The 21,923-nt window shown below is 45.5% G+C and overlaps 1 protein-coding gene across 1 annotated transcript; it reads right to left on the bottom strand.

Annotated features, from left to right (window-relative positions):
- Positions 1-4,909: 4,909 nt before the first annotated feature.
- Positions 4,910-21,082, bottom strand: kctd7 (potassium channel tetramerization domain containing 7). Its single transcript, XM_088012219.1, has 4 exons — positions 20,554-21,082; positions 17,225-17,394; positions 7,995-8,173; positions 4,910-7,124 (listed from the first exon to the last, which is right to left on the bottom strand). Exons 1-4 carry the CDS (start codon positions 20,872-20,874, stop codon positions 6,748-6,750), a joined length of 1,047 nt encoding a protein of 348 aa, XP_087868345.1. The 5' UTR covers positions 20,875-21,082; the 3' UTR covers positions 4,910-6,747.
- Positions 21,083-21,923: the final 841 nt, after the last annotated feature.

The raw sequence follows: 21,923 nt of genomic DNA, 5'->3' as shown, positions 1-21,923 counted from the left end.
TAAATATTATTCAGGGAAGATGTTGTACTTTCTGGTTTATGTGAATTTATCACTTAAATGTATTTTCTGGTTCCGTTGCCGTTTTAAGCCGCTTGAACAGAATTCAGCGTTCTGCCCTCATTAGCTGGTTAATGGACGGTCACTGGTTAATTTTAAACCTTTATGACCGCAGCAGCTTTTATTGCGGCTCAAGCTGAGCTACATGTTTAGTTGGGAATCAGGTGCAAACCGCAGATGGAGGCGATTCCGAATAAAAGCTCCTTCATTTCTGCCTCCATAATCAGCCGCCTGCTCCGTTTATCGGTCCTAGTCGAGGCCTGGAGCAGCTGCAGCCTCCGGGCTTTTCTTCCAGCTTCTTCCAGCTTCCCGGCCGTTTCCCCAGCAGGAAACAACAACCGAACCGAACCGAGCCGGTCCGGCTTCGTTATGTAACTGTCCTCCTCCACCTCTCCAAACTGATCAGTAGAGTTAGAGAGGACGCTTACCTGATGCAGCGGATCAATAATCACTCCTCAGCTCATCTTAAGCCGCTCCGCATCCAGAAGCCCCGCTGATGATCCTGCAGGCTTCCGGAAAACACAACCAGAGACCGAGGAGGAGAACCGAGAACCGAGGAGGAGAACCGAGAACCGAGGAGGAGAACCGAGAACCGAGGAGGAGAACCGAGAACCGAGGAGGAGAACCGCCAATCCTCCCCTTCCTCCGCTGCGTTCATCCATCCACGGAAAGAGACGATCTGCGGTCTGCCTCCACCCTGAGAGGAAGAGAGAGAGATGGAGTGAAAGGAGAGAGAAAGGAGAGAGAGGGAGCGAGAGAGAGAGAGAGAGAGAGAGAGAGAGGGGGGGGGGGGGATGTGATCATCCTGACTCCATCGTCGTTCTAAAGACATTTTAAGCTGAAATAAAAACCCAAAATGAAATTGATAATGAGGTTTGTCAAGTTACACTGTAAATATTAACAGCAATAATTTGGTTTCTTTAGACTGACATAAAGAAAAATGTGTTCATAATCAGAATGAAATGCTGAATTCTCGTTTATCTTATTTTGACCGCTGCTGAAGGAATTATACTATTCAATCAATTTATCCATAACAGCTCATTAATGTCTCATTGAATTCTAGTTGTAAATCAAATAAATATACTTGTTTGGTAACACTTTATTTGACAAGGTGTGCATAGGACTGACATGACACTGTCATAAACATGAAATATCAGTCATAAACATGAAGGAGTCTTTATGAATGTTGTCACGTGTCATTCAGTAAATAATGACACTTTTAATGCAAAGTTGCCTTGAAAGTCCATTAAAAATGCCAACTTTGCATTAAAGTGTCATTATTTACCTAATGACACTTTATGACAACATTCATAAAGACTCCTTCATGTTTATGACAGTGTCATGTCAGTCCATCAAATAAAGTGTTACCATTTGTTTTTGCTCCCAGGAGGAAATACTCGACTTGTAATCTTAGATATGAAACAAATTTAAACATGTTAAAGTTATTCTCAGATTTGTGTTTTTATTTTTTGAGTTAATATGATTTACTCCATCATGATGGAGAACAAACATCAGAAAATGTTCTTCCTGATTGTCTAAAAGCTCAGCTCGGTGTTAGCATCAATGCTAAAGCTGAACAGAAACGTTTATAATCTCCTGTCCAACATGGCGGCAGCCGAGGCAAGTAGGTCAGCAGATGAGTAAAACTCTGGAAGAGATGCGGGGGGAAAGCCCCAGATACGGCTGGATGGAGCTGTAGGCAAGAAAACAGATCCCACCGAGGAACGCCGATGACCTTTAACCTTCAGCCATTTCCCTCAGAGAAGCAGAGGGTTATGATGAGCATTGACAGAAACATGAAGCAGTCCTGCTGCACAAATAAATAAGAGTCGCAGTGATGTCCAGGCTAGACATTGATGTTGGACTCCTTAAAGGGGCGGTGTTACATGATCTCATTTGATTGCACAGTCAGCGAGCTACACCTTCAGTTGGTATAAAACACGATAAATATCAAACATAACTTAAAAGAAATTGGATCTTAAAAAAACACTGAACCTTTTTGGTGCCTGGAAAATGAGCCATTTGAAAAACCTCCCAACCCAGCAAAGCCCCGCCTGTTACCATAGCAACCTCAGCATAGCCCCACCATATTACCTAAGATGTACAGTTTTATAATTGTTCATCTGTTTGCAGTTGTTTTCACTGTGAGTGTAAACGTTTAGTTAGGGGCGTGGCCAGCAGCGAACAGGGGCGTGGCCAGCAGCGAACAGGGGCGTGACCAGCAGCGAACAGGGGCGTGGCCAGCAGCGAACAGGGGCGTGGCCAGCAGTGAACAGGGCCAGAAACCGCGACCCTTCCCCCAGAATGTGCTGCCCTGGGAAGAAGCCTTATCATTCAACATAAATCTGTTCATCTGTTCTGCTTGGACAACTTTATTTTTTGAGCATGGTCGCTTGTGTTTTCTAAGTAATTTGTGACTCATTTATTTGTGCAGCAGCTCAGGTCATGAAATGTTGGTCAGAATCCACCTCAGAGAAATCCGCCTGTTAATCTGCTGATAAATCAGATAAATGTCAGCGCAGCATCTGTTTGTACAATCAGACAGCAAACACCTTTTTAAACACGTTTGACAAGCAGCGCGTGCAGCATATGGCTCGGCTATTATTGTGTTGCCATGACAACAGCGGCTAAGTGTGCATATTCATTCAAACGGTTGAGGAGCTGCTCTTCAGTCGGGTTGCCAGGTTGGAGACGTCGTCCTGAAATCCGCTGCGCCTGGAGAGAAAATCACTGAAAGTCTGATAAAATAATGCAAAACAAAACAAAGCAGAGATAAAACATTTATGGTTATATAAAGTACACTTTATTAAGCAGCGAAGGGAAAGATACCAAAATATTACTGAGACACGTAACAAAATGCTGGGATGAATATTTTTATTTAAATGTATAATTGGGAGAAACAAAGTTATAATTATGAGATACATCAGCCTTGATTGTGTCTTATTTATTTACCGTTACCTGAATAATCAGATTTTAACCAGTGGTGGAGTTTTTAAGTTCATTTTCTACTGTATTTATATTTTTGTTTGTGTTTTGTATTTTGACTAAAATTCAACTGGAAAAGTAATTACAGTCATTACCAGTGAAGACGCTTTAAAAGCTCAGAGCTAATTTCAGAACTCACGTTACAGAAACACCAAGGCTACAGGTCTTCAGCATTTCCTCTTTTATTAAGCATATTTATGCTCAGTCAAGACTTTAAATAGAAATATAAATGCAAGTCTGTACTTGCATTGATATGCAAGTACAGACTGTCTACAAGTGTAGAAAGGTTTAATTTAGTCTCTCCTGTTGGTGCGGAGATATCTATAGGACTTCTGGTTAACCAACTTCGTGAATCCGCCATTTTTATTTCTCGCAGCGATTTTGTAGTCTAATTAAATTCAATGATGCCGAACGCACAAGTAAGTAAGCTAAAATGTTAAGTTGTTGGGTTAATTAATCATCATAATTCCTTACACCCCACACCAAAACCTCTTCCAGGTTCCTAGCTAAGTGTTGATTTGCTTGGAAATGTACTCACATCCGCGGGAAAAGTCCTCTGTTTTCACAAAGTACTGCATCTTCCACCGGTATAAAGAAAGATTTACGGAAAGACTTTTTCTGACTGAGGGTCATTTCCAAAGCTGTAAGCTCCAAATACCACTAAAATAACAACAAACTTTATTCTAGACATGAATGCTGTGTGTTGATAATCAAGTTCTGGCTATTGTTTTGCTAACAGTAGCAAACAATGAGCTAACGTGACCACTAATGGTAATGTTAGCCCTGAGTGCTAGCTGTTAGCTCCTTGAGGACAAACCATACTGTGTGATTTTATAGCATTATTATAAACAGCTTGGCTGTGTTTGTCTCGGGAACACGTGATTAATGATCCATAATTAAAACGCATTCAGTGAGACAGTGACGTTGTTGTTGCTAACTCGTTAGCCTCTTTAACAAGACGTTCATCCAGATTGTGGTGAATTAGTTTTTATATTTATCTTAAATGGTATGTTTCAGAGTCTGGTTTCTCCAGTTAATTATTATTTCATTATGAAATTAGTTGAAGATTATTTAAATAATTGATTAATTCGATTAATTGTTTCAGCCTATAGACCTGAACTGAATAATTTAATTGCAAAAGAGCAGGATTTAAGAGTATGAAATAAATATGTACATTCAGTCTGGAAGACTCTCTAGCCTCACCTGCCTCATCAATCAGCGCCTCCCCCTCATCTTCCTGGATCTATCAGCGCTGGACCAAGCCTCATCATGGCCAATCATCGACCGAGCTCCAGTTGATAAGGACCTTCATCCATGGCCTTCTCCACTTACCAGCTGCGATCAACCCACCTCCACCCCATCTCCACCTTCAGCTCCCAGCTCTTCAGGCCACATCCTTCTTCGCCCGGCGCCACCAGTACCGGCCTCGGGGGTCTACATTCCTATGCAGCATCAGGAATTTTTTTTTCGAGCTTATCGCAGTTTCAGCCCGACGTCCTCGGCCTGAACGCCAAAGGACTTTAATGTTTACTTATCAATAAACTTTTTAATCGCTTTCTTTCTCTGAGTCTCTCCAGTTTGAAATATATATATACTGCTCAAAAAAATAAAGGGAACACTTAAACAACACAATATAACTCAACTATGACCTGCTGGAGGTAATTTTTGTTTGATTTTGTTGTCAGCACATTCAACTTTGTACAGAACAAAGTATTCAATGAGAATATTTCATTCATTCAGATCTAGGATGTGTTATTTGAGTGTTCCCTTTATTTTTTTGAGCAGTGTATATATATGCATATATTCTTTTTATGACTTTTGTAAATGTTTTCCACAAACCTTAAGAAATAAAAGCAGAGAAATCCTATTGCAGTTTAACAGTTTTATTGTACCACAACATAAAAATTATGTTTTCATTTTTTAAATACAGACAAATAAAAGACAACTAGAGATCTGGAGCTTCCTAGAAGCTAAAACAAACATAAACAGCTATATAAAACATTAAAAACACTGGAAGTCACAAAGATCAGTCATGTTTCAGGGGAAGAATATAGTGCTTCAGCATTATGTGGCAAATTAATAAAATCTGAATAAATCTGCTGAGTTGATTCTTATAATCAATTAAAACGGATGACATTAAATAAGACTGTTCTGTTACAATCGCATGGTGCTCAGTAATAGTCAAGTACAGCAGGACTCAAGTGATGGAAATGACAAAAGCTAAAAAAAAATTTATAAAAATTCTCCCTGAAGGTGGCGCTATTTTCTAAGAAACTTCAAAATTCACCGCTGTGTCAAATCTCCAGCAAAGCAATCCCTTAAAACAGAGAATCTCCTTATTTTAGTGACCGATGAAACAAAAACACGCTGACTTCTGCTAAACCTTTCCCAACACTCCTTCAGCGACGCGTAAAGAAAATATATCTCACAGTTCACCTGACACAAAACCTATAGGAAAATATCACATCTGACGTCACGTCACAACATCGAACCGTTCCAGTGAACTCACTACAGCAACGCGATTATTAGCTGTGATCAGAACAAAAAGCTGCCGATGGATCGTTATCGATCCCGGTTCATTTCATCCATTGATCAGTACAGGAAGCGTCGGGCTTCCTGGTGGAGCGTTAGGGCGTCCAATCAGACGGCTGGACGTTTCCATGGTTACTCCTCCAAACGGAAACCAGCGAATCTGATGCTGACGGAAAATAACTGCTGAAAAACGGACCGAAGACGATGTGGCTTCACAAAACGTGAAAACAACGGCTCCACCATCGTCTACACCAAAAATCAGTTTAATTATGCTGTATTTGCATAGCTGGTTGATTTGTTGGGGTAAAAACAAGCTGCAGTTTGGCCCTGAATGGGAAACAGATGGGTGTTAAATTAAAGTTTAGTTTTCCTCCCCAGAGAAAGGATTCCTGGCTCGGTGTTTGCAGGATCACGGTTTTCTCTTTCCATCAGATAAATCTCCTGTTTCGGTGTCACTTCCTGGAGTTCAGCCAGGAGAACCGTCTGGTTCTGCTGGTTTCTTCCCACCGTCGCCTCATTCAGGAGGCTTTACAATACCCCCAGATGTTTAACTAGGGTTGACTTGGTTTGGGTTTCATGTCATCTGTAGTAATTTGGACCCGACTGAACAGAAACAGATCCAGAGATGAACTGAAAACATTAAAATGTTTGGGTTTGTCTGAAACATGGAGTATTAGAGCCAGATGCCAGAATAAAATCGAAAAATACCAGAAAATGACAATAACGACAAATTATTATTAGAATGAAGCTGTTTTCTAACTCCTTCACCAAAAATAACGAACATTTAAATAAGGAATGTTGAGATGTTGTTTTGGTTTTACAGATATGAAATATCTGGTTTCAGCATCAGATTATCGTTGGTAGCAGAACGTTGCTGCTGTCCTCAGATCAAAGATTAAAAATAACGTTTCTGGTCATTTTACGACTTTATTATGGTTTTAATCTGCTAATTATTTTATTAAAAACCGTCACCGTCTGGCCCCATCACTGTCATAATCTCGTTTAAATGTTTCATGTTTCTGATGAGTTCATGATGAAGGCGCTGCGTTTAAACCACAGGAAACAGGAAGCAGATTTAAAGGGTCACCTTGTAAAATCCTTTCAGTTTGATTAGAAAACAGAGTTAAAAGCCGTGTTCTGGGTTCCGGTTCTGGTTCCGGTCCGCCCTGCCTTTCACCACCAGGTGATCTTGAACTCGTAGATGGGCCTCTTGCAGTAGTAGTGGTTGATGAGGTGCTTGTCGCAGACGCCGATGCACTGCTGCTCTGCGGCGATGCCGCGCTGCGCCAGGTCGCTAACGATGCAGTGCAGCAGGTCGTAGACGTCGGCCACGGCCTCCCACGGCCCGAACGACACGTCCACGTCGCAGTGGTGCTCGAACAGCTTGGCGTCGCCGTCGGCGCGCTCGAAGCGCAGCGAGTTGAAGAGCGGCCGCTCGTACGGCGTGATGGGCATCTCCTCCTTGTAGACGCACACCTTCAGCTTGGCGAAGCGTGCCTTCTTTTGCATCGCCCGCAGCTTGGCGATCTCTATGATGCGCTCCAGATTGTCTGAAATCACGACGGTTCAGTGAAAACACGTTAATGTTCAGCAACTCCTATCAGCCTCGTAGAGAAACACGCTCAGCAGCTAAATATAAAAACAAAAACAGCTTCTAGGAACTAATAAAGTAAAATGCTACCTTGTTGCTATGGTTACACATCATAACAACTAAAGTAAAAGTAAAAGCCAGAGGGAATATTGAACCAAACCAGTAACACGTGTAATTAATAGTTATTATCTTAGCTTAAAGCTCTCATAATGTAATAATCATTGATAATAGATTAATCTGCTTAAAGCCGTATTTTCCTCTGACTGATTTTACCCAGAATCCTTGGCTCATCAGGCTCTTTGCTCACCACCTTTACATTTTTTGCATGTTGCTATAGATAAAAGATTTTATAAAGTGTCAAATCTCTTCGTTGTTCATGGCAGCTTGCTAAGGTTTCCCACCCTGTGAAAGTTTCTATGTTATGAAAGAGCGGACCTGCTAATGCTCTGTAACCTACCAGTGTTAGCTTAGCCTGGCTGCCTGGCTTTTTCTTAGTTTTTAAAGTGAATTTGATCTTTTAAGGCTTTAATTTTAGACACATGAATTTAAGATTTTTTAAGGATTCACGGTCACCCTGTAGCAGAAACCCACCCAAAAGACAGAAGTATGCCACACTTTTCAGACATTTAAACCAACAGTAGCCATGATGAACGGTTAGACGTGTTGCTGTTGTGAAGCTAGCCACTAGCAGTGTTAGCAAAGCTACCTAGCAAGGCTAGCTGTGTTAATGAAGATAGCCACTAGGCGTATTAGCAAAGCTAGCGGCTAGCCATGTTAGCGGAGCTAGCCTTGTTAGTGAAGCTAGCGACTAGCCTTGTTAGCGTCAGACCTCTGTAGTAGGGCAGCAGGTCGAGGAAGGCCTGCCTGACCTTCTCCCCGGTCAGAGGCTGCGTCTCTTCCAGGCGGTCCAGCAGCGGCCCGATGGCGTAGTACTGCGCCTCCCGGTGGACGGACCGGACCCGGTCCCGCTGCGGCAGCTCGCCTTCCCGCAGGAAGTTCAGGATGTCCCTTCAGACGGAAGAAAATTACTCTGAAATGCTCAGTTAGGAAAACGGAACTAAAACAGGTAAAGTAAAACCCTAGAGAAACAGTAAATATATTTAAAAATTAATAAAGACAGATATGATCGCGCAAATGAGATGTTTTCATTTATTACATGAAAACATCTCAGTCCCTCTCCTTGGGATGCCACCTTATCGTGGTAGAGGGGTTTGAGTGTCCCAATGATCCTAGGAGCTATGCTGTCTGGGGCTTTATGCCCCTGGTAGGGTCACCCAAGGCAGACAGGTCCGAGGTGAGGAACCAGGCAAAGCGCAGCCTGAAATCCCCTTATGATGGAAAATAACTTTGGATCTGGTGTTCCCTCGCCCGGACACGTTCCCAGTCGTGGCCAAAGGGGTCGGGTGCAATGTGTTACGGGCAGCAGCCGAGGGAGGGGACCCTGGCGGTCTGATCCTCGGCTGCAGAAGCTGGCTCTTGGGACGTGGGGAAGGAACCGCAGCCAGTGTGTGAGGCTGAGAGGTTCCGGCTAGAAATAGTCGGCCTCACCTCGACGCATGGCTCTGGTTCTGGAACCAGTCTCCTTGAGAGGGGCTGGACGTACTTCCACTCTGGAGTTGCCCACAGTGAGAGGCGCCGGGCAGGAGTGGGCATACTTGTTGCCCCCCATCTTGGCATCTGTACGTTGGGGTTTACCCCAGTGAACGAGAGGGTAGACTCCCTCCGCCTGCGGGTGGGGGACGGGTTCTGACTGTTCTCTGTGCTTACGGGCCGAACAGCAGTTCAGATTACCCACCCTTCTTGGAGTCCTTAGCGGGGGTACTGGAGAGTGCCCCGCCTGGGGACTCCCTTCTTCTACTGGGGGACTTCAACGCTCACGTGGGCAATGACGGTGAGACCTGGAGGGGCGTGGTTGGGAGGAACGGCCCCCCAATCTGAACTCAAGTGGTGTTCTGTTGTTGGACTTCTGTGCTGGTCACGGATTGTCCATCACAAACACCATGTTCAGGCATAAGGGTGTCCATATGTGCACTTGGCACCAGAACACACTAGGCCGCAGTTCGATGATCGATTGTGTCATCGTTTCATTGGATCTGCAGCCGTATGTCTTGGACACTCGGGTGAAGAGAGGTGCGGAGCCGGAGTCGGAGCTGCGGTCGCAAGGTTGTTGGTCCCTGTCGCGGCGGCAACCCTCGAACCCGTTGGTGGACACCTTCGGTGAGGGATGCTGTCAAGCTGAAGAAGGAGTCCTATCGGGCCTTTTTGGCCTGTGGGACTCCAGAAGCAGCTGATGGGTACCGGCGGGCGAAGCGGCACGCGGCTCGGGTGGCCGCTGAGGCAAAAACTCGGCGTGGGAGGAGTTTGGAGAGGCCATGAAGAAAAACTTCTGCACGGCTTCGAGGCGATTCTGGTCCACCATCCGGCGTCTCAGGAGGGGGAAGCAGTGCAGCACCACCACTGTTTATAGTGAGGATGGTGTGCTGCTGACCTCAACTTGGGCCGGTGGGCGGAAAACTTCGAAGACCTCCTCAATGCCACCAACATGCCTTCTGTTGAGGAAGCTGAGCCTGGGGACTCTGGGTCGGGCTCTCCAATCTCTGGGGATGAGGTCACCGAGGTGGTTAAGAAGCTCCTGGGGTGCTGTGGTGGTGCAGGGGCAAAGCACAACCCATGTAATGAGGCCTTAGTCCTCTTGCCGGTGGTCGCAGGTTTGATTCCCAGCCTGGCGACATTTGCCGCATATCTTCCCCCTCTCTCATAACCCTCTTTCCTGTCAAACTACTTACAAATAAAGGCCACTAGAGCCAACAAAACCTTTTTAAAAAAAAAGAAGCTCCTCGGTGGCAGGGCCCCTGGGGTGGATGAGATCCGCCCGGAGTTCCTTAAGGCTCTGGATGTGTTGGCTGACACCACTCTGCAATATCGCATGGACATCGGGGGCAGTTCCCCTGGATTGGCAGACTGGGGTGGTGGTCCCTCTGTTTAAAAAGGGGGACCGGAGGGTGTGCTCCAATTACAGAGGGTCACACTCTTAAGCCTCCCTGGTAAGGTCTATTCAGGGGTCCTGGAGAGGAGGGTCCTTCGGATAGTCGAACCTCGGATTCAGGAAGAGCAGTGTGGTTCTGGTTCTGGTCGTGGATCACTGGACCAGCTCTACACCCTCAGCAGGGTTCTGAGAGTTCGCCCAACCGGTCTACATGTGTTTTGTGGACTTGGAGAAGGCGTTTGACCGTGTCCCTCGGGGGGCCTTGTGGTGGGTTCTCCGGGAGTATGGGGTACCGGGCCCTTTGACACGGGCTGTCAGAGTCTGGTCCGCATTGCCGGCAGTAAGTCGGGCTCATTTCCGGTGAGAGTTGGACTCTGCCAAGGCTGCCCTTTGTCACCGATTCTGTTCATTACTTTTATGACCAGCCGAGGTGTTGAGAGGATCCGTTTTGGTGGCCTTAGGATCGCATCTCTGCTTTTTGCGGATGATGTGGCTTCATCAGATCGTGATCTGCAGCTCTCGCTGGAGCGGTTTGTGGCCGAGTGTGAAGCGGCCGGGATGAGACATAGTGCCTCCAAATCCGAGGCCATGGTCTTGAGCCGGAAAAGGGTAGAGTACCTTCTCCGGGTCTGGGGGGTCGTCCTGCCTCAAGTGGAGGAGTTTAAGTATCTGGGGATCTTGTTCACGAATGAGGGAAGAAGGGAGCGGGGGATCGACAGGCGGATTGGGGCAGCGTCCGCCGTGAAGCGGGCACTGTACCGGTCCGTCGTGGTGAAGAGAGAGCTGAGTGAAAAAGCGAAGCTCTCGATTTACCGGTTGATCTAAGTTCCCACCCTCATTTATGGTCATGAGCTTTGGGTCATGACCGAAAGAACGAGATCCCGGATACAAGTGGCTGAAATGGGTTTCCTCCACAGGGTGGCTGGGCTCTCCCTTAGAGAGAGAAGCTCGGCCATCCAGGAGGGACTCAGAGTAGAGCCGCTGCTCCTCCACGTTGAGAGGAGCCAGTTGAGGCTCAGGCATCTGGTCAGGATGCCTCCTGGACGCCTCCCTGGTGAGGAGTTCATGTCCCACCGGGAGGAGGGGAGACCCAGGACACACTAGAGGGACGATGTCTCTCGGCTGGCCTGGGAACGGCTTGGGGTTCCCCCGGAGGAGCTGGAACAAGTGGCTGGAGAGGGAAATCTGGGCCTCCCTTCTGAAGCTGCTGCCCCCGCGACCCAACCCGGGATAAGTGGAAGAAAATGGATGGATGGACATTCAAAGTCAATTCTGTATTCTTAATATCAAATTAAATCTGAGATCTAAAATGACTCAACTGGCTTCTGGTAGTTTTAAACTTCATCAAGAAATAAAAAATTGTTTTCTAGTCTGCTTTTTGTAAAACTGAGCTACCAAATTTCCATTTTGGTTCATTTATGTTTTTAGAGACTGAATTGAATATAAAGTCTTTCAGCTGAAACCAGAAGTTTACATACACCGAATAAAAAGATTCCTCCACCTTTTCCCTAAGGGGTCAGGAGGTGCTGCTGTCTCTCCAGCTAACGTTCTGGGCGAGAGGCGGGGTCACCTGTCCAGGTCGCCAGTCTGTCGCAGGGCAACACAGAGACAGACGGGACATATAGCCATGCACACACACTCACCAGACCTAGGGAGAATTTGGAGAAGCCAATTAACCTGACAGTCATGCTTTTGGACTGTGGGAGGAAACTGGAGTACCTGAAGAGAACCCACCATGCACAGGGCGAACAGCAGAAAGACTCCGGGCCGGCAATCGGACCCAGAACCTTCTTGCTGCAAGGCAACAGCTCTACCAACTGCACCACTGTGCAGCCCTCCACCTTTTCAATTAGGCTGAATTTCTTTAATTTCAGGTCCAAAATTTTTTCCATTTACTAAATTTATGACAGAGATGTTTTCATGTCTTCAGAATAGAAAGTTTACATACCAAAATGATTACCATCTCTTAAAAAAAAAAATAAAGAAACAATATGAATATGTATTTTTAAAATAAAGACAGGCTGTGATTGGGCAAACATTGAAAGATGAAAATAAAATCCACCCAATAAAAAACGTTCTCTCTCAATGAAAAAAAACTTTTTTCTCCCACTGTCTGAAGTAAAACTGGACCAAACTTATTTTACTGTTTGGTCATCTAAAATTCAAAGGTTTGACCCAAGTCATGTAGTTCAAAATCAAAAACTAATTAAAGACATTAATAATTAAACCTGACATATTTTCTCTCTTGTGATTTTAGCATTTAGCAAATATAATTATATTATATAAAAAAAAAATAAAAATTCCCCTCTCACCGTCCGCGGGTGGTCTCTTTCATCCTCTGAGCTCGGGTCCTCTACCAGAGGCCTGGGAGCTTGAGGGTTCTGCGCAGTATCTTGGCTGTGCCTAGAACTGCACATTTCTGGACTGAGATGTCTGATGTTGTTCCTGGGATCTGTTTGAGCCACTGCTCCAGTTTGGGGGTGACTGCCCCGAGGGCCCCTATGACCACAGGCACCACTGTGGTCTTCACCTTCCAGGCCTTCTCCAGTTCCTCTCTGAGGCCCTGGTATTTCTCCAGTTTCTCATGCTCCTTTTTCCTGATGTTGTGGTCACTTGGTATTGCTACATCCACCACAACGGCTTTCCTCTGTTCTTTATCCACCACCACAATGTCCGGTTGGTTCGCCATTACCATCTTGTCTGTTTGGATCTGGAAGTCCCACAGGATCTTGTGTACAGGAACTTGTCTTATTCGTTGGAGGTATTTGGCTGTGGCTCCTTTCCTTGTGACCTCATCGAGGTTGCCATTTGCTTGTGGTATTCCCAGGTACTTGTAGCTGTGCTCCATGTCTGCTATTGTTCCCTCTGGGAGTGAGACCCCTTCTGTGTGGATGACCTTCCCTCTCTTTGTAACCATCCGGCCACACTTCTCTAGTCCGAATGACATCCCAATATCAGTGCTGTAGATCCTGGTGGTGTGGATCAGTGAGTCGATGTCTCGCTCGTTCTTGGCGTACAGCTTGATGTCATCCATGTAGAGGAGGTGACTGATTGTGGCCCCATTCTTGAGTCGGTATCCGTAGCCAGTCTTGTTGATGATTTGGCTAAGGGGGTTCAGGCCTATGCAGAACAGCAGTGGGGACAGAGCATCTCCTTGGTATATGCCACATTTGATGGACACTTGTGCAAGTGGTTTGCAGTTGGCTTCAAGGGTGGTTTTCCACAGCCCCATCGAGTTTGCAATGAAGGCTCTTAGAGTCCTGTTGATGTTGTACATCTCTAAGCATTCAATGATCCAAGTGTGTGGCATTGAGTCATAGGCTTTCTTGTAATCAATCCAAGCGGTGCACAGGTTGGTGTGTCGGGTTTTGCAGTCTCGGGTGACTGTGTGGTCTACAAGGAGTTGGTGTTTGGCTCCTCTGCTATTTATGCCGATGCCCTTCTGTGCCGTGTTCATGTATTTATCCATGTGCCCGCTTATCTTAGCTGCTATGATGCCTGACATGAGCTTCCATGTTGTAGAGAGACAGGTTATCGGCCGATAGTTGGATGGGAACTGGTGCTGTCCAGTTTTTCATACCCGAGACTCTTTCTTGGACATCTGCCACAGTGATGGTTACCGGGGCTTGTTCAGGGAGGTTGCTGTGAGGTAGAGGACCTCTGAGCTCGGGTCCTCTACCAGAGGCCTGGGAGCTTGAGGGTTCTCCGCAGTATCTTGGCTGTGCCTAGAACTGCACATTTCTGGACTGAGATGTCTGATGTTGTTCCTGGGATCTGTTTGAGCCACTGCTCCAGTTTGGGGGTGACTGCCCCGAGGGCCCCGATGACCACAGGCACCACTGTGGTCTTCACCTTCCAGGCCTTCTCCAGTTCCTCTCTGAGGCCCTGGTATTTCTCCAATTTCTCCTTTTTCCTGATGTTGTGGTCACTTGGTATTGCTACATCCACCACAACGGCTTTCCTCTGTTCTTTATCCACCACCACAATGTCCGGTTGGTTCTCCATTACCATCTTGTCTGTCTGGATCTGGAAGTCCCACAGGATCTTAGCTCGGTCATTCTCCACCACCTTTGGGGGTGTTCCCCACTTTGACCTCGGGGCTTCCAGTCCATATTCGGCACAGATGTTCCTGTACACTATGCCCGCCACTTGGTTATGTCGTTCCATGTACGCTTTCCCTGCCAGCATCTTGCACCCTGCTGTTATGTGCTGGACTGTCTCAGAGGCCTCCTTGCACAACCTACACCTTGGGTCTTGTCTGGTGTGGTAGATCTGAGCTTCTATTGCTCTGGTGTTTAGTGCCTGTTCCTGGGCGGCCAGGATGAGGGCCTCCGTGCTGTCCTTGAGTCCAGCTTTCTCCAGCCATTGGTAGGATTTCCTGATATCAGCCACTTCAGTTATTTGTCGGTGGTACATCCCATGTAGGGGCTTGTCCTCCCATGATGGTTCCTCCAGCACCTCGTCCTCTGTTCCCCATTGCCTGAGACATTCGCTGAGCACATCGTCCGTTGAGGCTTTGTCCTTGATGTATTTATGGATCTTGGATGTTTCATCCTGGACAGTGGCTCTCACACTCACTAGTCCTCTGCCTCCTTGTGTACAGTCTCAGGGTGCTGGATTTGGGGTGGAACCCTCCATGCATGGTTAGTAGCTTCCGAGTCTTAACATCCGTGGCCTTCATCTCTTCCATTGGCCAGCTAATTATTCCGGCAGGGTATCTGATTACTGGCAAGGCATAGCTGTTTATTGCACGGATCTTGTTCTTGCCATTGAGCTGGCTTCTCAGGACTTGCCTTATTCGTTGGAGGCATTTGGCTGTGGCTCCTTTCCTTGTGACCTCATCGAGGTTGCCATTTGCTTGTGGTATTCCCAGGTACTTGTAGCTGTGCTCTATGTCTGCTATTGTTCCTTCTGGGAGTGAGACCCCTTCTGTGCGGACGACCTTCCCTCTCTTTGTAACCATCCGGCCACACTTCTCTAGTCCGAATGACATCCCAATGTCAGTGCTGTAGATCCTGGTGGTGTGGATCAGTGAGTTGATGTCTCGCTCGCTCTTGGCGTACAGCTTGATGTCATCCATGTAGAGGAGGTGACTGATTGTGGCCCCAATCTTGAGTCGGTATTCGTAGCCAGTCTTGTTGATGATTTGGCTGAGGGGGTTCAGGCCTATGCAGAACAGCAGTGGGGACAGAGCATCTCCTTGGTGTATGCCACATTTGATGGACACTTGTGGAAGTGGTTTGCAGTTGGCTTCAAGGGTGGTTTTCCACAGCCCCATCGAGTTTGCAATGAAGGCTCTTAGAGTCCTATTGATGTTGTACATCTCTAAGCATTTAATGATCCAGGTGTGTGGCATTGAGTCATAGGCTTTCTTGTAATCAATCCAAGCGGTGCACAGGTTGGTGTGTCGGGTTTTGCAGTCTAGGGCGACTGTGTGGTCTACAAGGAGTTGGTGTTTGGCTCCTCTGCTATATCGGCTGATAGTTGGATGGGACTGAACCCTTTGAGGGATCCTTCTGGATCAGGATTGTGCGCCCTTCAGTTAACCATTCAGGGTGAGTCCCATTCTGTAGCAGCTGGTTCAGTTGAGCTGCCAGTCGCTCATGGAGGGCAGTGAGTTTCTTTAGCCAGTAGGCATGGATCATGTCAGGTCCTGGTGCTGTCCAGTTTTTCATACCCGAGACTCTTTCTTGGACATCTGCCACAGTGATGGTTACCGGGGCTTGTTCAGGGAGGTTGCTGTGGTCCTCTCGTAGAGAGGTTAACCATAACCATAACCATAACCAAGTGGCGGGCATAGTGTACAGGAACATCTGTGCAGAATATGGACTGGAAGCCCCGAGGTCAAAATGGGGGACACCCCCAAAGGTGGTGGAGAATGACCGAGCTAAGATCCTGTGGGACTTCCAGATCCAGACAGACAAGATGGTAATGGCGAACCAACCGGACATTGTGGTGGTGGATGTAGCAATACCAAGTGACCACAACATCAGGAAGAAGGAGCATGACAAACTGGAGAAATACCAGGGCCTCAGAGAGGAACTGGAAAAGGCCTGGAAGGTGAAGACCACAGTGGTGCCTGTGGTCATAGGGGCCCTCGGGGCAGTCACCCCCAAACTGGAGCAGTGGCTCAAACAGATCCCAGGAACAACATCAGACATCTCAGTCCAGAAATGTGCAGTTCTAGGCACAGCCAAGATACTGCGCAGAACCCTCAAGCTCCCAGGCCTCTGGTAGAGGACCCGAGCTCAGAGGATGAAAGAGACCATCCACGGAGGGTGAGAGGGGAATTTTTTTATATATATATATACACAAATTATTTAGCAAATAATGTGATTCTAACTGACCTAAAACAGGAGAAATTTTGTCTAATTTAACTTCAGACAGACAGTTTGTCTGCTGGTTAATAATAATTTACTGTATAAAGTGCATATTATAAGGACTATGACTTCATTTTTATTAATCTGCAACAGATCTATGACATAAAACCGTTTTCCTCAGTCACTTAAATGTTAATGTTGAAACAGTAAAAGTAAAGATGTTAAAAACTATTAAAAATAATTTAAAGAAGTGAAAAGTTAATCATAAGAGACTAATTGCTTAAAACTGTAAGAACGGAGATTTTTAATCTGGTCCTTTATCGCCTCCTTGTGGTCGCTTCACCACATTGCATCTTTTTAACGCGACCGCACTGTAAACTGAAAAACATGACTTCATAATTATGCCAGGATTATGTGGGAAAAATAATCTTCTTTTCATGAGATTCCTGACTCAGTGAAGTTCTGAAAAACATGAAAATCCTCTGCAGCGTTTCGTTCGTTCTTTCTGGTTTCATTCTCAGATTTTCCACTTAATGCAGAAATGCACAGCGGTGACGTCACTGAAACGATGCTGACGCAGCCCGTTTGCTTCTCAATGATGAATCCATGAAAATGTGTCAGGATTTAACGAGCTGCCTCTCAGAAAACACCGTTTGATTTTTAGAAACTAAAACTTTCTTCAACACGATGTCGCCGTTTGTCCTGGTAGTCGCAGGAAGCTCTGACTGTGTGCTGGTTCCGGTCGGAGCTCACCCAAAGTAAGCGCCGTCCCGGTCGATGAAGTAGCGGCCCTCGGCGTCCCGCGGGATGTAGTGGCGCCCGCTGAACATGGCGGCCAGCATGGTGTCGTCATAGCGCCGCAGTGTGGACAGTCGCGTGGTGAAGAGCGTTCCCCCCACGTTCAGGGAGATCACCTCCGGAAACTGATCACAAACAGATATAATCATCAGTTATTGACGGTCGATTAACTGGACAGTTCAACCAAACAGAACCAGCTTTGAGTCACAATGGTTCCTATAGCAACATTGATCCATCTTCACTGTAAAAACTGAATCGCAACAAGTGTTATTGTCTAGTTTAGTTCAAATATCTGAGAAATAAACTAAAGTAACTGTAGATTTTCATCAACATATAAAAGTCAACAATTCATTAATAATGATGGAAAAATACCAGGATTAAGATTATTTCATTTAAACTAAGACACTGTTCTCATTATAAGAATTGCAAGTTGAACTCATTTTTTATTATTATGTTTAATTACTATGAATAATTATTGACTTTAAAAAGCTCATATATCTTATTGAAAAGCTGCCTGTAAGTTACTTTAGTTTTGTTTATGTGAATTCAGATATTTGCACTAGAAAATAGACAAAAATACTTGGTAAGATTTTAGGGTTTTTTTGCTGTGAAATTATTAATTCAAGGCTTCATTCACCAGACATAAGGTTTCCCCCAGTGTATTATAAGCCTGGCGGCCCGCCATGCTTTACTAGCCTCACCGCCAGGCTAAGCGTTGCTTGTTTACATTTCAAGAAAAATAAATAGAAAAAAAAAAATCGCGTTTTTTTTTCTTTAAAGCCGGGCTGCAAGCGTCTCTGTTGCTCTGAGCATTTCACTAGCAGAGCAGATTTATCCAAAATGATAGGTTTATAATAGACAGGTTTGTAGTTTATGCATTTAAACCCGACAGCGCGGACCAATCACAGCTGGCGCCTCTGCGCTTTGCCTCGCGCGCTGCCGCCTCCTTTCCCTCAAACTGGACTCAGGCTGACCTGTAAGGATATTTACATCAACCTACTGTGAGGAATTATGATCCTTTGGAGAACTCTAGGTAGGAGTCTAAAACCCGCCGCGTTAGCTCTGGTTGCAGCTCAATGTGAACCGCAGGAATAAGTTGTAGCGAATTCAGAGGCGCGTTGTGGAGCGGTGAGAATGATTTATCTTTGTGAACGAACAATTATATGCGGCGTTTCCATCTCAACACGCTGCCCAGCGTGTGGCTCTGTGTCTGTCTTCCCTGTAGAGTTCATGTCTGGTCCCGGTTGGCCGGAGCGTTTGTGGATAACGAGCAGCGCTAACCTGATCATGCAGGTTCAGCCCGGTGAGGAGCTTTAACGCTCTCCTCGGAGTCACGCATCACGCTGATTTTATATCATTTTATTATTGTTTTTAGTATTATTTTTCCGGTTACACGATGCATCAAACCATATCAAATGCGTTGTCTACTTAGAGTTAATGCACGCAGAGATCTGAGAAACTCGTGGCCGTCAGACACGGTCGAGTCCCATAAACTCGACCAACCAGAATAGTTTCTGTGATGATTAAAAACTCAACAGACACAAAATGGAACAACTAGTAAAGCCAAATCTCCCGTTTGTTGCGCATCTCTGCGCAGTGCAGCGGATTTACTCGTTGTGCAGGGCCGGTCCAAGGCTGCATGAGGCCTTGAGCAGACTTTAACTTAGGGGCCCCTCTAGCTGCTAAAATCATCAGCACCTCTAACAGCTTCTGTGTTAGATTTAGTGAAATATGGCAGAAGGGAGTAGTTTAAATGGTCAGCCTAAAAAGCAATAAGTTATAATCGCAGTTTACTAAATTGGATTTGTAAATTCAAAGATTAAACTCACAGCATCAGATTGTTGCTATGGTAACAAAACAATCTGAATATTGTTCTTTGAAGTTTTACAAAGTAAACTCGCCAGTTCCTTAAAATCTTGTATTTAAATGTTAAACAATTTAAAATCTTTTAATTTATTATTTTTTTTTTTTTAACAGCAACAAAAATTTATGAAATGTGTTTTTCCATAATATTATTTTTAGTTTTTGCCATACATGGCAAATATTTATGCATATTCTGAAATTTAACTGTTTAAATTCTAGTTTTCTCCTTTAAAGTTGCTTTTTAATTTTAGAAAAAAATGAAAAGAAGATTATTTTTCCCACAACCCAAACATCTACTTTGGACGTTTCCTGTGAGGTTTTATCTGAGCTTGGAAGTAACGAGGGCCAAGCGCCTGACCTGGTGACCGCTGGCTTTATCTCAATACATGATAAATATTTCTATTGCTGCTCCGGCTGCAAAGCAGCTGCACAGGAAGTGGCTTCAAACACCAAGCTTTTCTCACAACCCAACAGAGACGCTGATTTTTAACCATTTCAGGTCCAAACCTCCAGACTCCTCAAACATAAATGTGTCTTCCCATAATCTGACCAAAGCTCAGAGTGTCTAACAGCAGCATCAGCCAGAGCCAAACGTCACATTTCATCTGTCCAGCCTCCAGAACAGCTGCTCCTTAAAACTGTTTCAAGTTTAAAAGAAACACACTCAATTTTATGGGGGTCATTTTTCTATAAAAATGGGAATAATCGAAATATGCCTTACTAATTTTACACAGAAGTATTTTTTTTTTTACATTTAAATACCAGTCTGGTGTTGCTACTCCAATTTGCTCCAGATCTGAAAAATTAAGACAAAGAGGATCGAGCAACAAAAACTGTTGGAGGTGATAAAAACTTTATAACACTGCAATAATCCATCCATCCTCCCCTCACTGGATTAATAATCCATCCTTTTATTCATCTCATGGGATTAATAATCCATCATGGGAATTTCAATCCATCTAATCATCCAATAGGAAAAATGCTCAATCTATCTGTCTATGTAGTGGAAATAGTGATTTTAATAATCTATGCATCCATCTGTTGTTAACATTCCTTGTGTTAACTGATAGGATTGCTGATCTATCCACATAGATCTATGTTGTGGGAGCTGCTGATGGCTCCTCAGAGACTTGGGTTTGAATAGAAATAAGACGCTTAAACTAAGACCCACGTGACACGGCTCCCAGCCAATCACCGCGCGGCTCGGCGGCTAAGCCAACCACGGACCGCACGGACAAACAGTCAAACTGTGGAGATATTGGAGATATAATGTGTTTAATGGCTGCCTGGTCTCTATGGCTGCCTTTGGACACATTTTAGTGGTTTGTTTTATTGAAGCCTCTTTGTGTAGCGTCATTAGTTGTTATTTAGTGAATAAATAATGCTCGGCGTGGTGACTTTCCGTGAAGAGGCCTACCCACCTCCTGCGGCTCTGGGGTGGTCAGCGCGGCGCGAAGCGGCTTGCTCGTTGCGCGGTGCTTCGGGGAGGGGGAGGCCGGCGGCTTCCAGACGCCGTCGCCCTCCTCCGTTGGGTCCGAGCTGGACATGGCATCGCTCGGTTTGTCCGCGTCGCCAGCGGCCGAGAATACCACCATCACTTTGGGCAGTGGCAGCGTCCTCTGTCGCTCCTGAATGAACCGCCTCACCCGTGTAGTAGCGGCGGGCAGCGGGCTGAAGGACAGAGCCTGCCGCTCCCTGCCGCCGTCAGAGCCGATGGAGCTGCTCGAGCCATTCTGCTGCATGCACGCGGCCGGCGGGGCCAGCTGCCGCGGAGAGGGAGACCTCTGGAGCCGCGGAACCAGCAGTGGATCTCCCGAGACAACAACAACAAGAAGGTGTGGCTGGAGCTCAGCCCACCACCCACCAGAGGCAAAGCGAATGCGGGGAAATGACGCCTCCAGTGACGGAAAGCCTTAACAACATCGGTGTTCAATGAAGGATTTACCAGGACCTTAGCACGCGCGGCTACGCCAGCTTTGGAGCGTACGTGGCGTGACGTAGAAGTGAATCGGAACGTCCGTACGTCAAGTTTAAAAGGACAGATACCTTTGAATTATCTACATATTACTGATAGTAGTGATTACAATAATAACTGTTAACACCACAATAGGTCATTGAAAGTACAAACAATAAAACCAAATCACAGCGGCGGTTCTTGTATAAATGGCGCCTTGGGCTCTGCAGCCCCGACTCAATACATTTTGATATAATGATAATTAAAAAGAAGTATTTAAATTACGTATATATGTGGCAGAACTAGACTTTTGTCATTGTGGGGAAGGGATATGAGAATGACAACACACACACACACACACATATGTATGTGTGTGTCTGTATATATATATATATCTGTGTGTATATATATAACATTTAAATGTATTTATCACTTATTTTCTATTCTCAGATTTTACTCATTTTTGCTGAAATTCTTTCTCTGGTTTTCTTTTCTTACGAAGTAGAAACAACTCATGTCAGTCTGTTTCTTTTTGGAGACTTTTCTCCGTCTGGTCATGTAATGTTTTTCTTTTTCCGTCTCTTTGACGGTTTCGTTCCTCTTCTGAGCAAAGACTTTCTGAAGTCATTCTTGACCTTTTTGTCCAAAGCTCTGCTTTTATCTTCTCTGCTGAGGCTTCTGAAAATCAAAGTTTCTCCTGCAGACGCTGTTTCTCTTCTTGTCCCCCATCTCATTTTTCTTCACATCAAGATCAAAGCTTCTGGTTTCTTGTAAAAGTGTGTCATCTTCTCTTGGTCTGCGTGGGGAAAATGGCTGCTTGTGTGTTTCTCAGCCATC

Source organism: Poecilia mexicana, unplaced genomic scaffold (assembly GCF_051168715.1).
Source record: "Poecilia mexicana isolate PSO_F unplaced genomic scaffold, ASM5116871v1 scaffold_14, whole genome shotgun sequence".
Classification (NCBI taxonomy): domain Eukaryota; kingdom Metazoa; phylum Chordata; class Actinopteri; order Cyprinodontiformes; family Poeciliidae; genus Poecilia; species Poecilia mexicana.
This window is presented reverse-complemented; position numbering and strand designations above follow the sequence as displayed.